Raw genomic sequence first — 17,336 nt, 5'->3', positions numbered from 1 at the left:
CACATTCAAGGTCAGGAGGTGCCGTCGTGAGTAGATACCCCTTGTCCAAGGTAAGGAGCAACGGCTGCACTTTGCTGGAGCAGCCGTGAAGAAATACCCCACGTCTGAGGTAAGAGAAACCCAGTTAATACGGTAAGTGTTTCAAGAGAGCATCAGAGGGCAGACACACTGAAACTAAAATTATAGAAAACTAGCTTATCTGATCACACGGACCACACAGCTTTGTCTGTCTTAGTGAAACTAAGCCATGCTGTGTGGGGCCACCCACAGAATGTGGTCCACTGGAGAAGGGCATGGCAAACCACTTCAGAATTCTTGCCTTGAGAACCCCATGAACAGCATGAAAAGGCAAAAAGATAGGACATTGAAAGATGAACTCCCCAGGTCGGTAGGTGCCCAATATGCTACTGGAGATCACTGGAGAAATAACTCCAGAAAGAATGATGGGATGGAGCCAATGCAAAAACAATACCCAGTTGTGGAGGTGACTGGTGATAGACACAAAGTCCGATGCTGTAAAGAGCAATATTGCATAGGAACCTGGAATGTTAGGTCCATGAATCAAGGCAAATTGGAAGCGGTCAAACAGGAGATGGCAAGAGTGAACGTCGACATTCTCGGAATCAGCGAACTAAGATGGACTGGAATGGGTGAATTTAACTCAGATGACCATTATATCTACTACTGTGGGCAGGAATCCCTTAGAAGAAATGGAGTAGCCATCATGGTCAACAAAAGAGTCTGAAAGGCAGTACTTGGATGCAATCTCAAAAACGATAGAATGATCTCTGTTTGTTTCCAAGGCAAACCATTCAATATCACAGTAATCCAAATCTATGCCCCAACCAGTAATGCTGAAGAAGCTGAACTTGAACGGTTCTATGAAGACCTACAGACCTTCTAGAACTAACACCCAAAAAAGATGTCCTTTTCATTATAGAGGACTGGAATGCAAAAGTAGGAAGTCAGGAAACACCTGGAGTAATAGCCAAATTTGGCCTTGGAGTGCAGAATGAATCAGGGCAAAGTCTAATAGAGTTTTTCCAAGAGAACGCACTGGTCATAGCAAACACCCTATTCCAACAACACAAGAGAAGACTCTACACATGGACATCACCAGATGGTCAACACCAAAATCAGATTGATTATATTCTTTGCAGCCAAAGATGGAGAAGCTCTATACAGTCAGCAAAAACAAGACCAGGAGTAGACTGTGGCTCAGATCATGAACTCCTTATTGCCAAATTCAGACTTAAATTGAAGAAAGTAGGGAAAACCACTAGTCCATTCAGGTATGACCTAGATCAAATCCCTTGTGAGTATACAGTAGAAGTGACAAATAAATTTAAGGGACTAGATCTGATAGACAGAGTGCCTGATGAACTATGGACAGAGGTTCCTGACATTGTACAGCAGACAGTGATCAAAACAATCCCCATGGAAAAGAAATGCAAAAAAGAAAAATGGCTGTCTGAGGAGGCCTTACAGATAGCTGGGAAGAGAAGAGAAGCGAAAAGCAATGGAGAAAAGGAAAGATATTTCCATCTGAATGCAGAGTTCCAAAGAATAGCAAGGAGAGATAAGAAAGCCTTCCTCAGTGATCACTGCAAAGAAATAGAGGAAAACAACAGATTGGGAAAAACAATCCAAGAAGAAGATATAACAATTATAAATATATATGAACCCAACATAAGAGCACCGCAATATGTAAGGCAATTGCTAGCAAGTATGAAAGGGGAAATTAACAATAACACAATAATAGTGGGAGACTTTAATACCCCATTCACACCTATGGACAGATCAACTAAACAGAAAATTAACAAGGAAACACAAACGTTAAATGATACAATAGACCAGTTAGACCTAATTGATATCTACAGATCATTTCACCCCATATACATGGTATTTAGTCAAGGTAAAGATAACCCTGTATGCGAGACATCAAAAGAGACACAGATAAACAGAACAGTATTATGGACTCTATGGGAGAGGGCGAGGGCGGGATGATATGGGAGAATGGCATGGAAGCATGTAAATTATCATATGTGAAACGAATCGCCAATCCAGGTTCAACGCATGATACAGGGTGCTTGGGGCTGGTGCACTGAGATGACCCAGAGGGATGGGATGGGGAGGGAGGTTGGGGGGGGTTCTGGAAGGGGAACACTTGTACACTCATGGTGGATTCATGTCAATGTATGGCAAAACAAATATAACATTGTAAAGTTAAAAAATAGAAAATAAACTAATTTAAAAAAATAAAAAATAAAAAACTGCAAAAAAAAAAAGAAAAAAAAAGAAAAGAAAGTCTGTCACTGTTTTCATGGTTTCCCTATCTATTTGCCACGAAGCAATGGGACTGGATGCCGTAATCTTAAACTTTGGAACGTTGAGTTTTAAGCCAGCTTTTTCATTCTCACTTTCATCAAGAAACTCTTTTGCAATAAGAGGTGGAGTCTGACCTGGGAGGGTGCTTGTTTCTTTTCAGCCAAATGTTAGCCGAATTTCCTTTCAATTCACATTTCCTGCTCAGCCACTGCTGAGAAAAGGTACCACCAAATGCCTTTTTTCAAGCAGAAACATGAAAACGACAGAGGTGTCTTTAAAAATCTTAGAGACAGATCCTACCTATAGAGAGAACACGGAAGAGTGGAAATCTGGTAAGGTAAAATTGATAAACTTTGACAAAATGAAGCAGGAGTTGGGGAGGAGAGTTCTTATACTACTGACCACTGATAGCAGAGTAGAAATTGTGCTTCAGAAGTATCAGTACTTCACAGTTAACCTCCATATAAGGAGAGATGTTTTGAGGGACTAGAGGTGGATGAGAGGACAGGTGTGTAATTGTTATATTAGTTATTCTGCTACTGGATATGTTACTTAAATATTACTGCACAGTGAATTATGTTATAGGAGGTTAAGAGAAAAATGGTCTTTGGGTTTTGTTTTCAATTAGTCTTCGTATTTTCTCCAGGTTGCTGGCAACTTGCATTCTGGCAACTCACATTATGATGTTAAATAACAGATGATTATATCCCAGAGTGATGGCAAACAGACAACAACAATTTTATAATACATATACTAATAAAAGTTACCCATACCTACTATATAGCACAGAGAACTCTGCTCAATATTATGTAACAACCTAAGTGGGAAAAGAATTTGAAAAAGAATAAACACACGTATATGTTAAAAAAAATTATCCATGACACCTATGCTATAGTCTGATTGAAACTAATAATAATAATATATTTGGAATCTGTTATTTGTTAGACACAGAGCTACAAAGACAAATTGTATTTTGACCCTGCCTTCAGGGCTTCATCATCTCAGGGACAGACAAATGAGTTACTACAATTTGATGTGATTTGTACTACAAGGCATTTAATGAAACCTAGGGAATTGGTGATAGCTTTATTTGTGAAGTGACTTTTCATCTGGGCTTTGAGTGAGTTGTCACATTTTCTGGAAGAAATATGAGTCAAAGTCACAATTTTGTGTTCAAAAAATATCTAAACAAATAAAAAAGTATATTTTCTTACTCTTGGGCACAAAACTGTCCTGAAAAATTTTCTTTTGGAATTAAGGGTAAATGTGATTTTCAGTGATATCACTAAGTGTTTCCGATGAAATCTATTGAGGCTCATTTATGTGTTCAAATGACTTTCTCTTTGTCTCTCCCTCTGGCTTTCTCCAGCTTTCCCAAATGGTTCAGTGGGTAAAGAATCTGCCTGCAATTCAGGCGATGCAGGTTTGATCACTGGGTGGGGAAGATCCCCTGGAGTAGGGCATGGCAACCCACCCCAGTATTCTTGCCTGGAGAATCTCATGGACAGTGGAGCCTGGTGGTCTATAGACCATGGGGTCACAAAGAATCAGACACGGCTGAAGTGACTGAGCATGCATGCACTGTCTCTCTCTTGCTTTATGTCTCTCTCTGTCTCATGGGCTCTGGTGTACTTCTGTGTTCTCTTTTTTTTTCATTCTCTGAACTTTTGATTATAGCACATCTTCAGCTAAGCTTTATATCATCCTATTTAGAATACATTACCAAACTAGTTTATATAATGTGTCTTACCAGAAATTTTCAGAAGTGATCATAAAAATGAAATGAGCATCTTTTAAACATAACCATTTTAGTTAAATTAAGGGAGTTCCTGGTGTCTCAGATAGTATATAGTCTGCCTGCAATGCAGGAAACCTAAATTTGATCCCTGGGTTGGGAAGATTCCCTGGAGAAGGAAATGGCAACCCACTCCGGTATTCTTGTCTGGAAAATCCCCTGGAGGAGGACACCAGGCTCTTCTGTTTATGGGATTCTAAAGGCAAGAATACTAGAGTGGGTTGCCACGTCCTCCTCCAGGGGATCTTCTGCACCCAGGGATCAAACCTGTGTCTCTAATGTCTCCTGCATTGGCAGGTGAGTTCTTTACTACTAGTGCAACTTGGGAGCTGAGAATTAATTTCTTATTGTTCTCTAAAGAGACTTTCTTTGATAAAATCATGAATAATTATTGATTTTAAAAAAGTTACCTGCAAAAACTGGGACTATTGGTTATAGATCCTTTGTAATTTATTTATTTCTATTTTTAAAAATTTTGATATTTGGTAATTTAAAAGCAGATGTAGAGATTGAAGGTAGGAATTTCACTTAAACCTATCCACCAGCAAATCCTTTAGCATTTTTAGTTTATAGTAAATTTGATGATAAAGAGAAAGAACATAGCTTATGCATGTTTGTTCTTCAGTCCAGTAGAAAGAATACTTTTTACAGCTTTTCCTGAACTTCTATTTTCTGCTAAAAATATGCATTTCCTTTTTTCTTCTTCCATCCTCCCCTCTCCCTGAACTTTACTTTTTATCTGAGACAACAGGATATTGAAGTTCCTGAAACACAGGGTTCATGCTTAATGAAAACAAAAGTTCTTGCCAAATGTTAATGTTTTACTAGCTAAGCCACGTTGGTGGAACTACTTGAGCAGCGCAAAGATAAAATCTATTTTTTTTAAAATTTAAACTGTCCCTGTAAGTTAACTAAGTTTTCTAGAACATGAAACTAAAAGTTAAAACCAGTAGACCAGTAATATGGTTCATTTCTCTGTTCTTCTGTAAGATAATTCTTATTATCATTTTTCAAGCTAGAAGGTTTTTGTGTTGAGTGTAATGTAAGAGGCATATGAATTTAGAAGGAGACAGAAAGAGAATGCACCTTAGGAGAGTGTCAGGGAGGAAGAAAATTTCCTCTGCTCTTCTTAATTAAATTAACATGAGACAGGTAACAGGGGAAAATCAAACAAAAGTTGAATAACATGTATACGTGGGACAGACCCAGGAAAATTGAGTAACTAGCCAAAACGGCCAAAAACTTCACCTTAAATGCCATCTCCAGCTAAACACGAAAGATGTTAGGGGTAGTAGTTTGGGACTTCAAAGGGAAGGGAGGTAACTGACATCGAAATGAAAAACCAAATGTTTGGTGAATCAAGATTTGCAGTGCTGTGCAGAGATAATGATCTTTAGGGACACAGTGAACTCTGATCTCCAGCCCCTGCTCAGTGTCCCTCACACACTCAGCCCCTATTCTTTGCAGATATTTCTGGTGGCAGCTGTATTCTGGGGACAGATGTTACCCAAATTTTTTTAGGCAGTTAGGGGGAGGACAAAAGTTTCTTCTTGAGTGTTTTATGGGCTTTGATGATTTTCAGCTCAAAATAATCTGCATGCCAAGGAGACATTCTTGAGGTGGCAAATTTTATTCCCCTACCAAAAGAAGTAAAAGAGAAGTAAATATGCAAGAAAGAAAAGTGGAACATGAAGCAAAGGAGGATGCTGGGAACAAGACGTAAGGAAATAAGGGAGAAGAAAAAAAGGGGACTTTTCGAAGATCCTAAGGGGGCAAATAGGAGATTCAATAGAGAGATGTAAGGGGAGATTTACATCTTACTTTTCTAACAATGAAAAAAAACTATGGAAGTCATAATATACTGAGTTTCTAAGAGGGTTGTGCTTTAAGGTACAGCCAGAAAGCATGAAGGTCGAGATTTTTATATGGTGTCCAAATCCAAATATCATTGTATAGCATTTAAATAAGCCAATCCTGTATTCTTTCCCCTGTCTAGCATTTAAACTGAGGCCCCCCTATCATTGTGAAAGATATATGTGAAGTGAGAGAAATGTAGTGGTTAAAGCAAGTCAGCAGGAACTTTTTAAAAGTATAACTGACATTCAGGAAAATTTGTTCTTTCCTTTTTAAAAATAAATATTCATTTTATTTGGTATTTCAAAAAATTAGATTTTTCTGTAGCTAATTTATGAATGTTGATCTTTAGTTGACATTCAGAAGGTAAAATTCCACCCAGAAATCCCACTACTGGGCATATGCCCTGAGAAAATCATAAAAAGACATGTGCGCCCCAATGCTCATTGCAGCATTATTCAGATTAGCCAGGATATGGAGGCAACCTAGATGTTTTTTGACAGATGAATGGATAAAGAAGTTGTGGCACATATATACAATGAAATATTACTCAGCCATGAAAAGGAATGAATCTGAGTCAATAGAAGTGAAGTAGATGAGCCTCTAGAGCCTGTTGCACAGAGTGAAGTAAGTCAGAAAGAGAAAGATTAATATCATATATTAATGCATATATATGAAATCTAGAAAGATAGTACTGATTGATGATCCTATGTGCACGGCAGCAAAGGAGACACAGACATAAAGAACAGACTTTTCGACACAGTAGGAGAAGGAGAGCGTGTGATGATTTGAGAGAATAGCATTGAAAAATATATATTATAATATGTAAAATAGATAGCCAGTGGGAGTTTGACATATGTTGCAGGAAACCAAAAGCTGGTGCTCAGTGATAGCCTTGAGGGATGGGGTGGGGAGGGAGGTGGGAGGGGAGAGTTTGGGAGGGAAGGGACACATGTGTGCCTATGGCCGATTCATGTTGATGTATGGCAGAGGCCATAACAGTATTGTAAAGTAATTACGCTTCAATTAATATAGATAAATAAATTTAAAAAGCAAGCATCATATATTAATTCATATATATGGAATCTAGAAAAATGGTACTGATGAATGTATTTTCAGGGCAGGAATAGAGATGCAGACATAGAGAATGAACTTATGGACAAAGCAGGGGAAGGCGAGTAGGACAAACTGAGAGAGTAGCATGGACATATATACACTACCATCTGCAAAATGGATAGCTAGTGGGAAGCTCAGGGAGCTTACTTTGGTCAGGGCTTTGTGATGATCTGGAGGGGTGGGATGGGACGGTGGGAGGAGGCTCAAGAGGGAGGGGATATATGTATACTTATAGCTGATTCAAGCTATTGTATAGCAGAAACCAGCATGACACTGTAAAACAACTCTCCTTCAATTAAAAATAAACTTAAAAAAATAAAAGTCATTCTTTTGGTGTACACTTCTAGTTTTGACAAATATGTATAGTTGTGTAGCCACATCACAATGATTATAAAGAACAGTTCTGCCCGCACCCACACCTTTGTAAACATTGCTTTCCTCTCTGTCCACCCTTTAATAAAAACTGATGTGTTATCTTTTCTTATACTCTTGCTTTAGAAGAATGTCGATGGAGTCTGACTCTTTTCACTAAGCATTGTGCATTTGAAATTCATCCATATTGTGCTGTGTTATCAATAGTGTAGTGTTAAGAAGGAGAGATATTATTTACAAGGACTCCTGCAATAGGAAAAGTGCTCTGAAAAAGGTTTTCATTTTATAAATAGGTCAAGAAGTGGGTTGGACACTTGTGGGGGAAGAGAGCATAAAGTGTAAAGAGTAGGTGATATCCTCCACTTCCCACTTGTGTGCCGGGGACATGAACTCATGATCACACATGAGCTATGATGCATCTCACTTCTCTTTTTAGAACTTGTTTACATTTTCAGGCAAGCCAGAGTTTGGGGGCTTTGGGGGGAGAGCGAGCCTCACTAAAATTTAACAAGCCAAAGAAAAATAAGAAATGAGCAATTGTGAATATAAAGTCAAGTTTTTCTTTTCTGCTAGTACCAAGTGGTATTTGTTTATCTTTCTATCAGCTGAAGGATATTTGGATTGTTGCCAATTTTTGTGATGATGAATAAAAAGGTAAAGCAAAAGCCACTCAGTTGTGTCCAACTCTTTGTGACCCCATGGACTATACAGTCCATGGAATTCTGCAGGCCAGAATACTGGAGTGGGTAGTTTTTCCCTTCTCCAGGGGATCTTCCCAAGCCAGGGATCGAATCCAGGTCTCCCGCACTTACAGGTGGATTCTTTACCAGCTGAACCACGAGGGAAGCCTGATAATGAATAAAGTTAACATAAATATTCAAGTCTAGGTTTTTGTGTAAATGGAAGTTTTCATTCCTCTTACATAGACACCAAGGGATTCTTGCATTGCTAGAGCATATGGTAAGGATATGTTCACACCTAACTGCCAAGCTGTTTTCCAAAGCGGCTATACAGTTATATTTCCAATAGTTCATGAGAATTCCATTTGTATCTTTTCTTCCCTGTCACTTAGTTTTGTTATTTTGTTTTACTTGCCACTCTGATGCACATATTGTGGCAGCTCACTGTATTTTACTGTTTCCCTAATGACTATGTTGGTTTCTTGATTTGTGGCAGCCAGCAGGGAAGTCGCAGGAGCTGCCTAGGGCTGTAGAGTCAGCAGTCACTGGGGTGAAAGGAGGCCTTAGTTCCCAGGAGCCTGCTGGGAACCTGGTGTCACAGGAGTCACTTGGGTCGCTGGAGCTGGCAGGCACCTGGGAGAGGGGGGCCTTGGTTGCTAAGTCTCAGTGAGTCACACAGGGCTGCAGGAGTCAGACTGATGGGGAAGGCAGATCTGGGATGTGTAGTGAAGTCAGGTGCTGTTTTACTCCCCTTTTCCCATGGGGAATGGGTCTCTCTCTGTGCTGGACTGCCCAGTTCCGAGGGAAGGGTTTGGGGGGCGTGGTCCCTAGGAGTTCACCAGGAGCCAAGTGTCACAGGAGCCCTACCTGGAGCTGCTGGAGTTGGCAGGTGCAGGGGGGAGACAGGAGCCTGGGCTCCTAGGAGCCCACAGGAAGCCCTGGGTGGAAGCTGTCTAAGGCTACATTATCTTCCTGGAATTGCTAGAGTACACAGGAGCTGGGATGAGTCAGGGGGTGGGTATACCTGGTACTCCTTGGCTCTGGGGAAGGTATTTTAATGTGCAGTTAATTTTCAAATTGATATTTCTACTGGAAGGAGAGTTTATGTGACTTCTAGAAACACTTTCACTTCTTTCTAATCTCTTTGCCTTTTATTTACTTTTCTTGCCTTATTGGCACTGATAGAATCTCTAGTAAAATGTTAAATTAGATTTGTGAGAGCAGACATCCTTGCCTTGTTCCTGACCTTTGGAGGAAGGCATTCACTTTTTCACCATTAAGTATCATGTTAGCTGCACTATTTCTATGAAAAGTGAAAGTTCAGTTCATAATTTGTTGGGCTTTGTTATTTTGGATGACTGCTATGTTTTTCCACATTTTATGTCATACTTATCGACATAGTCGTATCCATTTTTCTTCTCTTATTCTGTTAATATGATGAATTATATTGATTAATTTTCTAATGCTCCTCTCAGAACTTCTAACCAAATTTGTTATTTATGGAGGTAAATCTGGATTGTTTGTATGTTTCATTTTCTACTCCTTCCATTTCTTACTCTCTTATTAGCTCTTCTTCCAATAACTGGAAGACTCTCCAGGGGAAAAAGCTTCAGTTTCTCTTATCTCTAGTCGCTTTGGGGCTGTGGCCATCTCTCCTGGACATGGATCTTTTGTGAGAGAGTTTGGCAATAGGGGAGGTGAGGTACAGCTGACTTTACATGTTGATTCTGTGATAAATTTAAGTTTTTCTTCCTAATACCTCCATGAGATTGAGAATGTGACATTTGTATTTACAGGAAAAGATCTCCAAAAGAAATGCCCAGCAATTACATCTTCTGTTACATCTGCCAAGTTTTGCTGGCTCATCTTGATTATCTTTATACTTGTAGCTCTAAATGTGGCGATACTTTTCCCTTTTATTGCAGGTGAGTTACCTGTTCTCCAAGCCGTACTATGTTCTTTGCACATTCACATCGTCAATAAATATTTATTGAGCTCCATTATGTGCCAGGGTGTGTGAAATGCTTGAGGTGTATCAGTGAACAAAACACTCCTATTCTATTAATAGCAGAAAGATGCAGATGTTATAGTATAGGGTAATAGGTTGAGATAAATGTAAGTGTCCAGGGCAAGCCTCCTTGAGAAAACTATTGAAGGAGATGGAGGAGCCATTGGGTACGTGGGGAAAGCATTCCAGATGGCAGGAACAAGTAGAAAGAAAGGAGGAATCTCCTGGTAGGTTTGAAGAACAGCACAGAGGCTTCTACAGCTGAAGCAAGGTGAGGATGAGGAAGAGTAATGGGCTGGGGCTCAGGGAGGTCACAGCCTAATGAGTCAGGTAAAGACTTTGGCTTTTAATCTGAGTGCAGTGAGGGGGTATCAGGAAGAGGGAAATTGTAGGAGAGGAATGCCATGATCTGAATTTCATTGTAGAATAATATTTTGACTGCTACATTGAGAATCATGTAATGTGTATATTTATTAGCATAATAGTTTTCATAGAACATTCTATTCTAAGGCAAATCCTCAATATAATAAAATCAGTTGGGAAAAACAACTACCACTAGTTTGAACTCAGCAAATGATCAAAGATCTCAATATTCCATTTTCCCAGAAACCAAAAAGGAAAAACGATCTCAAAATAATTGTTGTTTTGGCAAGCAGTGAAGTGCAATCACATTTCTAAGTGTTAAGTAACCGTCGGTGTTTTATAAATGACTAAGGCTGATAACATTCTAAGAGGCATTAGAAATGCACTTGAGAATATGTTCCTGGAAGTAAAATAAGATGAGAGAAAATTATGTAATGGATGGTGCCAAAATACATATAAAAGAAAACTATTCATTTGGAAAAACAGACAAGTTTGGGCTTGGGAAACATTTCTAAGAATCTGTCTACCTATAGAAAGTAGCCCCTGTTCAGATTTTGAGAAAAGCAAAAGATTATTAGCCAAGGCCATAAAAGTACAAGAGTCTAGTTGTTCTTTGGCCATGCTTTTCTTCAAACTCCTCATTTTGGAATTTAGTTATGCTGACCTACATATACATGTACACACATGCATATGTGTATATATACATATGTAAAAAAAGACTGACATCAGGATGGTAAGTGGAAAAATAGATAAAAGGGATGAGAAAATTTATTTGTAATGCTTCACTCTGTCTGCCCAACTTTTAGTGAGAAGCGGAAAGCCAGACTCACACATTCTGTATGTCACCTGCCCAAAAGGATGGATTGGATTTGGGTCTAAGTGTTTTTATTTTTCGGAAGACTCAGAAAGTTGGACATTCAGTCAGACATTCTGTACTTCACTGGAAGCTGTTCTGGCTCAGTTTGAAACCGAAGAGGAGCTGGTAAGGAATATTTTTGGATCATGCTCTTTGTTAAATACTCAGCCCCTGAGAAGGATATAGGCTAGACAGGGTGACCGCCGGAAGAAGAGGAAGGATCCCATTCCAGGCAGACTTGGGGGCTTGGAGTGCATATCAGGGCCTGATGTTTCTTGGGTATGTCCTCTGCCTGGAACCCTATGAGACAATTTGGACACATTCTCTCATGTAATCCTCATAGTTAACCTTCAAGTTAGATATGTTGTTCCCATTGTAAAAAGAAATATGGTAATCATGTAATTTATCATCCAAATTGGGACATTTGGGGGAGTGAAAGTGACAATATTATGTTGGAATGTTGGATGTGACAATGTTATGTTGGAATGTTGGAAGTGACAGTATTATGTTGGAACCACAGGCACAACCTGGGACTTTCCCTGTCAAATTGGGATGTGTGATCACTTTAATGTAATTTAGGATCAGAGACATTTGACTGACTTAAGCTGAGAAATGGGGACAAGTCTTCTCCCTTCAGTGTCTAAGCTTCTCAATTATACCAAGCTGTCATCCAAAGAGACAAGGCTATGGGGGAAGAGGACTCAAGGGTAAAACGAAGGAGACATGTGTTTTTGCTTTCTGTGTTTTATAATAGAACTTTCTGAAAAGATACAAAGGCCCTTCTGACCATTGGATTGGCCTTAGCAGAGAATCATCACATCACGCTTGGAAGTGGACAGACAACTCTAAATATAATGCCTCGTAAGTTTTTAGGCTGCCTTCTATTGTATGAATATGTAATTATGGGTGTGAGTTGTATTTATGGGAATGTACATTTAATATCGTGGAAGGTTTCCTGCACTATGATGTAAGAAATAGAAATCCTTTGTATGCTCTTCTGTTTATTAGCAGTGCCTTTGGGAAAAGTTTACATATCATGTTTTCAATTGAAATCCTTAGCATGATGATGACATTAGACATAGTTCTTCTGCTTTCACTCAGTGACTTAAACTGTGCGGATATCCATATTTAGAATGTAGAGAGAACAGTTGAGGTACTCTGGGTTTCTATAGTCTTGGAAAGCCACTGAAGAATGGGTATCCATAGACCCTCAGTCCACTCTGCCAGCTGCTGTGTTTATTCCTAAAAGGAAGGTTGTCAGGGACCCAGAGGGAATCCCTACTGTGGTAATTTATCTCTGGAAGAAACTTAGTAACACATCTTGGGTTGTGAACACTTCAGTGGGGAGGTCTTAACTGTAACCATTACACTGGAACAGAAGAATAAAAAGGGACAATCACTTCCCTCAATCAAAGCCAAGCCCGTTTAAGAATTCACTAAGTACACACTTTTATTTTCACACTTGTATGAAACAGGTCAGGAGAACACTGAAAATCATCTTCATTGAAGGCCAATGAAAATAATCAATAAACAATCAAAAATAAAAGAATAGAAAAGAATTTTATTTGAGCCAAGCTGAGGACTAGCCCGGAAGGAAGCCTGCCTCCCAGATCACTCTGAGAAACTGCTTCAGAGAAACAGGGTTTCTAGCCCAGTTTTATATTTTATCAGGAGAGAACATTAAACAAATCAGGGTCACATTCTTTCAAGATTTCAAATAAAAAAAGAATAGACCAGCACATACACAGTGGATCAGTATGGCCTTGGCACCTGGGAAGGGAGTCTTATCACTGAAGGAGGACCAGCACTAGTGTCCCCAGAAGAAAGACATTTAATCTTTATTTATTTTGGGGGGGGTTAATTTTTTTTATTAGTTTATTTTCTATTTTTTAACTTTACAATATTGTATTTGTTTTGCCATACATTGACATGAATCCACCATGGGTGTACATGTTTTCCCCTTCCAGAACCCCCTTTCCACCTCCCTCCCCATCCCATCCCTCCGGGTCATCCCAGTGCACCAGCCCCGAGCACCCTGTATCATGCATTGAACCTGGACTGGCGATTCGTTTCACATATGATAATTTACATGCTTCCATGCCATTCTCCCATATCATCCCGCCCTCGCCCTCTCCCATAGAGTCCATAATACTGTTCTGTTACTTCCGGTCAATGTGCCCTTTTCTTTAGTCATTAAAGCAAAAGTACGATATATGTTTGATAGGCCACAAACAGGCTGTTATAGATGGCCTAAAATTCAAGTTAACTCATGTATAAGCCAGAATGACTTCCCTATATTTCAATATATGAAAACTTCTATCTCCACCCATGGCAGCAGTTCACTTGGCCACAACAGCAAGCACTAAATAACTAGTCAACAACATAACTGGATTTGGGATGGGTGATGATAATCTTCTGATATTCAAGTAGGGAATTTGAGAATATAAAAGGAACTAAATACAGAAATGATGTATATATACTAAGAAGCCATATGAAGACAGATTTTCACTTTTCTCTGGTTCACATTAAAAATACCTGGAGTGGGGATGTGGACGAATATGAGGATGAAGGAATGCAGATGTCCAATCTATGCTTTTTAATATTTTTGTGTTTGGTTGTAGGTTTGTCATCAAAGGAGTTGGGGAATGTGCCTACCTGAATGACATTGGAGTTAGTAGTGCCAGGGGATACGGAAATAGAAGATGGATTTGCAGCAAGACAAATAGTAATGTCTGCATACCCTTAAATACTTCAAGGCCTTTTTAGGGAATTTCACACACCATTTCCATGAGATGCATTATAAATTGCTATATACAGTTGCTGTTGTATTGCCTGATTTGTTGAAAATTTATCATCAAAATTCATTTATAATATTTGTTAACAGCGAAGAAGTAAGCTATTCTTGAATGGTATAGGGATTTGGAAGAGCATAATTCTAAGTGTTAAATAATCTATGTGCTAAGTCACTTCAGTCGTGTCTGACTCTGTGACCCTGTGGACTGTAGCCCACCAGGCTCTTCTGTCCATGGGATTCTCCAGGCAAGAATACTAGGGTAGGTTTCCATGTCCTCCTCCAGGGGTTGAAAAATATGAGTTGAAACTAATATTTGAACCCGATAACTGAATGGATAGGGAAGCCTAACATGGTGCCGTCCAAGGGGTTGCAAAGATTTGGACATGACTTAGCTGCCGAACAACAAAATATGAATAAGTTCCTCTTTTGTTAGACAGCAGTTTTCTTTGCACGTGTGGAACCATAAAAATGACTATGATACCTGAAACCATGCAAAATGATAATGAGAAATTTATAACTGGTTAACACATTCAAAATTCTCTTAGTATCAGTTACAAATATACAGGGAAATTTTCAAAAGCACTAAGACTAGGGATTCCCTGGTGGTCCAGTGGCTAAGACTCCATGCTCCCAATGAAAGGGGTCTGGGTCTGATCCCTGGTCAAGGGACTAGATCCCACATGCCATGCTAGAAGGTCCCATGTGCTGCAACTAAAGATTCCCACGTGCTGTACAACAAAGTGAATCAGCGGTACAGCACATGGAATCTTTAGTTGCGGCATGTGGGATTATACGAGCAAAAAAAAAAGAAAGAAAGAAATGACAGAAACTGGAAAAAAAAGAAAAAAAGATTCCACATGCTGCAAGGAAAATTGAAGATCCCATCTGCCGTGACTAACGTGTGGTGCAGCCAAATAAGGTTTTTAAAAATTACTAAGACTAACATTTCTTTTAGATTTTTGTATTTTAAAACAGCAGAATTAGAAACACTGAAAAAGTGCTTTTTACACTTATTCTCAGTTTTCATGTTTTTAATTACAGAGTGCCAAGTAAATATATATAAATACCGATTTTTATTTAACTTTACTAGATTTAAAACATCCTGCTTTTATCCCACTTAAATCACAAATAGTTAAACACTTCTACTAATGAAGGCTGTAATACCCAAATCTCAGAACTGTTTACAGATTCTTGAGTTTTAAGAAACAAAATGTTTTAATTTTTTACAGCATCAGCTACACTGTACTGACGAGTTCCAAAAAGAACGAAATAGCAATTTATAATGCATTCTCTCTCTTTATGTTATTGGATCTTTATGTTATAAGATCTTATGGAATGGAAAAACCTGAATGAGCTTTTCGGCGAATCCAATACTTCCATTTCTCCCAACTCACTTGTATATTTCTCAGTTTCTTCTTTTGTAAAAAATTTTGATTTACATACTTGAGATTATGTTTTTGTTTTATTTATTTTTTTGTCTTACAATCATTTTGCCTCAGGTTTTCTAAGATGCCTAGGCTATATCTAGCTCACTTCTATATTCTCAGAGACTAGTACAATGTCTCAAATACTGAATATGGTCTAAACATATCTGTGAATATATGATGCCTTCCAGACTATGAGATTCTGCCCTGTTTTCTTGGTTTATGCTACTTTTTTTATTTTATAAAGAAAGCTAAATTTCTACAGAAATATGGAAGATGAAATAAATCAGTTAATAAAATTCATATTAATAAACTTGATGTGATTTGCTTACAAATGATGTTTGAGTCAAATAGTGACACTCACTGACGTAGTATTCCTTTACAAACTAGTTTTCAAGCCATGTATCTAAAGCATGCATTCCATCTTTTAGCTGTGAACTTTATAAATTAAATAGCCACTCAAAGCAGAATTTCTTCACATGAGAAATAAATACAATTACTAGTTTCACTGGATAGGCTACTCTCTAGTTGCAGTATGGGGGCTACTCTCTAGTTGTGTGTGGGCTTCTCACTGCAGTGGCTTCTCTTGTTGCAGAAAGTGGGCTCTAGGGCACCAGGGTTCATTAATCATGATGCACAGGTTTTGTTGCCCCATGGCACATGGAATCCTCCCAGACCAGGGATCAAACCTGTGTCCCCTGTCTTGGCAGGCAGATTCTTAACCACTGGGCCACTAGAGAAGTCCAATAAATAGTTTTCTTCCATCATTGCTCTACGGAAATAAAATTAAAAGTAACAGCAATTATTCTGGAACATCTAAGTGATAACAAGTCCATTGTCACTTTCCTACTGGCACTAGCAGAAAGTCAAGGAACAGAATGAATCAGTTTCTAACACATCAGTGGAAATCACTACTGATTGAATTCATCATGTAGGAACAAGCTTGCAAAATTACCTAGAAACACATCTATATGATTTGAGACTTACCCATTCTTCCTCTTTAAATTCATTCTGATTCATTCTTTATCTTATAACCAGAGGGATTATCCTAATCCAAAGTGTGATCTGGTCACTCCTTTGGCAGTAGTCATGTATGGATGTGAGAGTTGGACGGTGAAGAAAGCTGTGAGCTGAAGAATTGATGTCTTTGAACTGTGGTGCTGGAGAAGACTCTTGAGAGTCCCTTGGACTGAAAGAAGATCCAACCAGTCCATCCTAAAGGAGATCAGTCCTGGGTGTTCATTGGAAGGACTGATGTTGAAGCTGAAACTCCAATACTTTGGCCACCTGATGTGAAGAGTTGACTCACTGGAAAAGACCCTAATGCTGGGAAGGATTGGGGGCAGGAGGAGAAGGGGACGACAGAGGATGAGATGGCTGGATGGCATCACCGACTCGATGGACATGGGTTTGGGTAGACTCCGGGAGTTGGTGATGAACAGGGAGGCCTGGTGTGCTGCGATTCATGGGGTCGCAAAGAGTCGGACATGACTGAGAGACTGAACTGAACTGAACTTGAATAAAATATTTTAATGACTTCTCCTTTACTCTCAGTATACCACCCAAACTCCTAATGGTAATCAGGGTCATAAAATATAATTATGTCACTGCCTCCCCCAAATACAAAAAAGAAAAGCCTCTTAGAATTAATGAGTGAGCCCAGCAAGATTTTAGGATATAAGCCCAAGACACAAAAAATTAATCAGATTTTATATACTAATAATTAACATGGAAACAAATGAAAAA

General features: G+C 38.9%; 1 protein-coding gene across 2 annotated transcripts; it reads left to right on the top strand.

Moving 5' to 3' along the window:
• The first annotated feature begins 2,517 nt into the window (after nucleotides 1-2,517).
• CLEC2D (C-type lectin domain family 2 member D) lies at nucleotides 2,518-17,135 on the top strand. 2 transcript variants are annotated; one of them, XM_081587317.1, is made up of 6 exons: nucleotides 2,518-2,660; nucleotides 9,942-10,070; nucleotides 11,323-11,498; nucleotides 12,127-12,233; nucleotides 13,994-14,097; nucleotides 16,629-17,135. In XM_081587317.1, exons 1-6 carry the CDS (start codon nucleotides 2,582-2,584, stop codon nucleotides 16,640-16,642), a joined length of 609 nt encoding a protein of 202 aa, XP_081443443.1. In that variant the 5' UTR covers nucleotides 2,518-2,581; the 3' UTR covers nucleotides 16,643-17,135. The 2 variants fall into 2 exon arrangements, with proteins under 2 accessions (XP_081443443.1, XP_081443442.1); XM_081587316.1 differs by lacking the exon at nucleotides 16,629-17,135 and having other exon boundaries at nucleotides 13,994-15,017.
• Nucleotides 17,136-17,336: the final 201 nt, after the last annotated feature.

This window comes from Giraffa tippelskirchi, chromosome 4 (genome assembly GCF_054371585.1).
Source record: "Giraffa tippelskirchi isolate mGirTip1 chromosome 4, T2T-mGirTip1v1.2.pri, whole genome shotgun sequence".
Classification (NCBI taxonomy): Eukaryota; Metazoa; Chordata; class Mammalia; order Artiodactyla; family Giraffidae; genus Giraffa; species Giraffa tippelskirchi.
Note: the sequence above shows the minus strand (reverse complement) of the source record. Positions and strands in the feature narration are given on the sequence as shown.

Excerpts from the sequence above, each read along its gene's own strand:
- CLEC2D (XM_081587316.1), top strand. The coding sequence starts at position 2,582 with ATGAAAACGACAGAGGTGTCTTTAAAAATCTTAGAGACAGATCCTACC. Across the intron at positions 10,071-11,322 it reads ACTTTTCCCTTTTATTGCAG|TGAGAAGCGGAAAGCCAGAC; the intron begins GTGAGTTACCTG and ends CCCAACTTTTAG. Across the intron at positions 12,234-13,993 it reads AACTCTAAATATAATGCCTC|GTTTGTCATCAAAGGAGTTG; the intron begins GTAAGTTTTTAG and ends GTTTGGTTGTAG.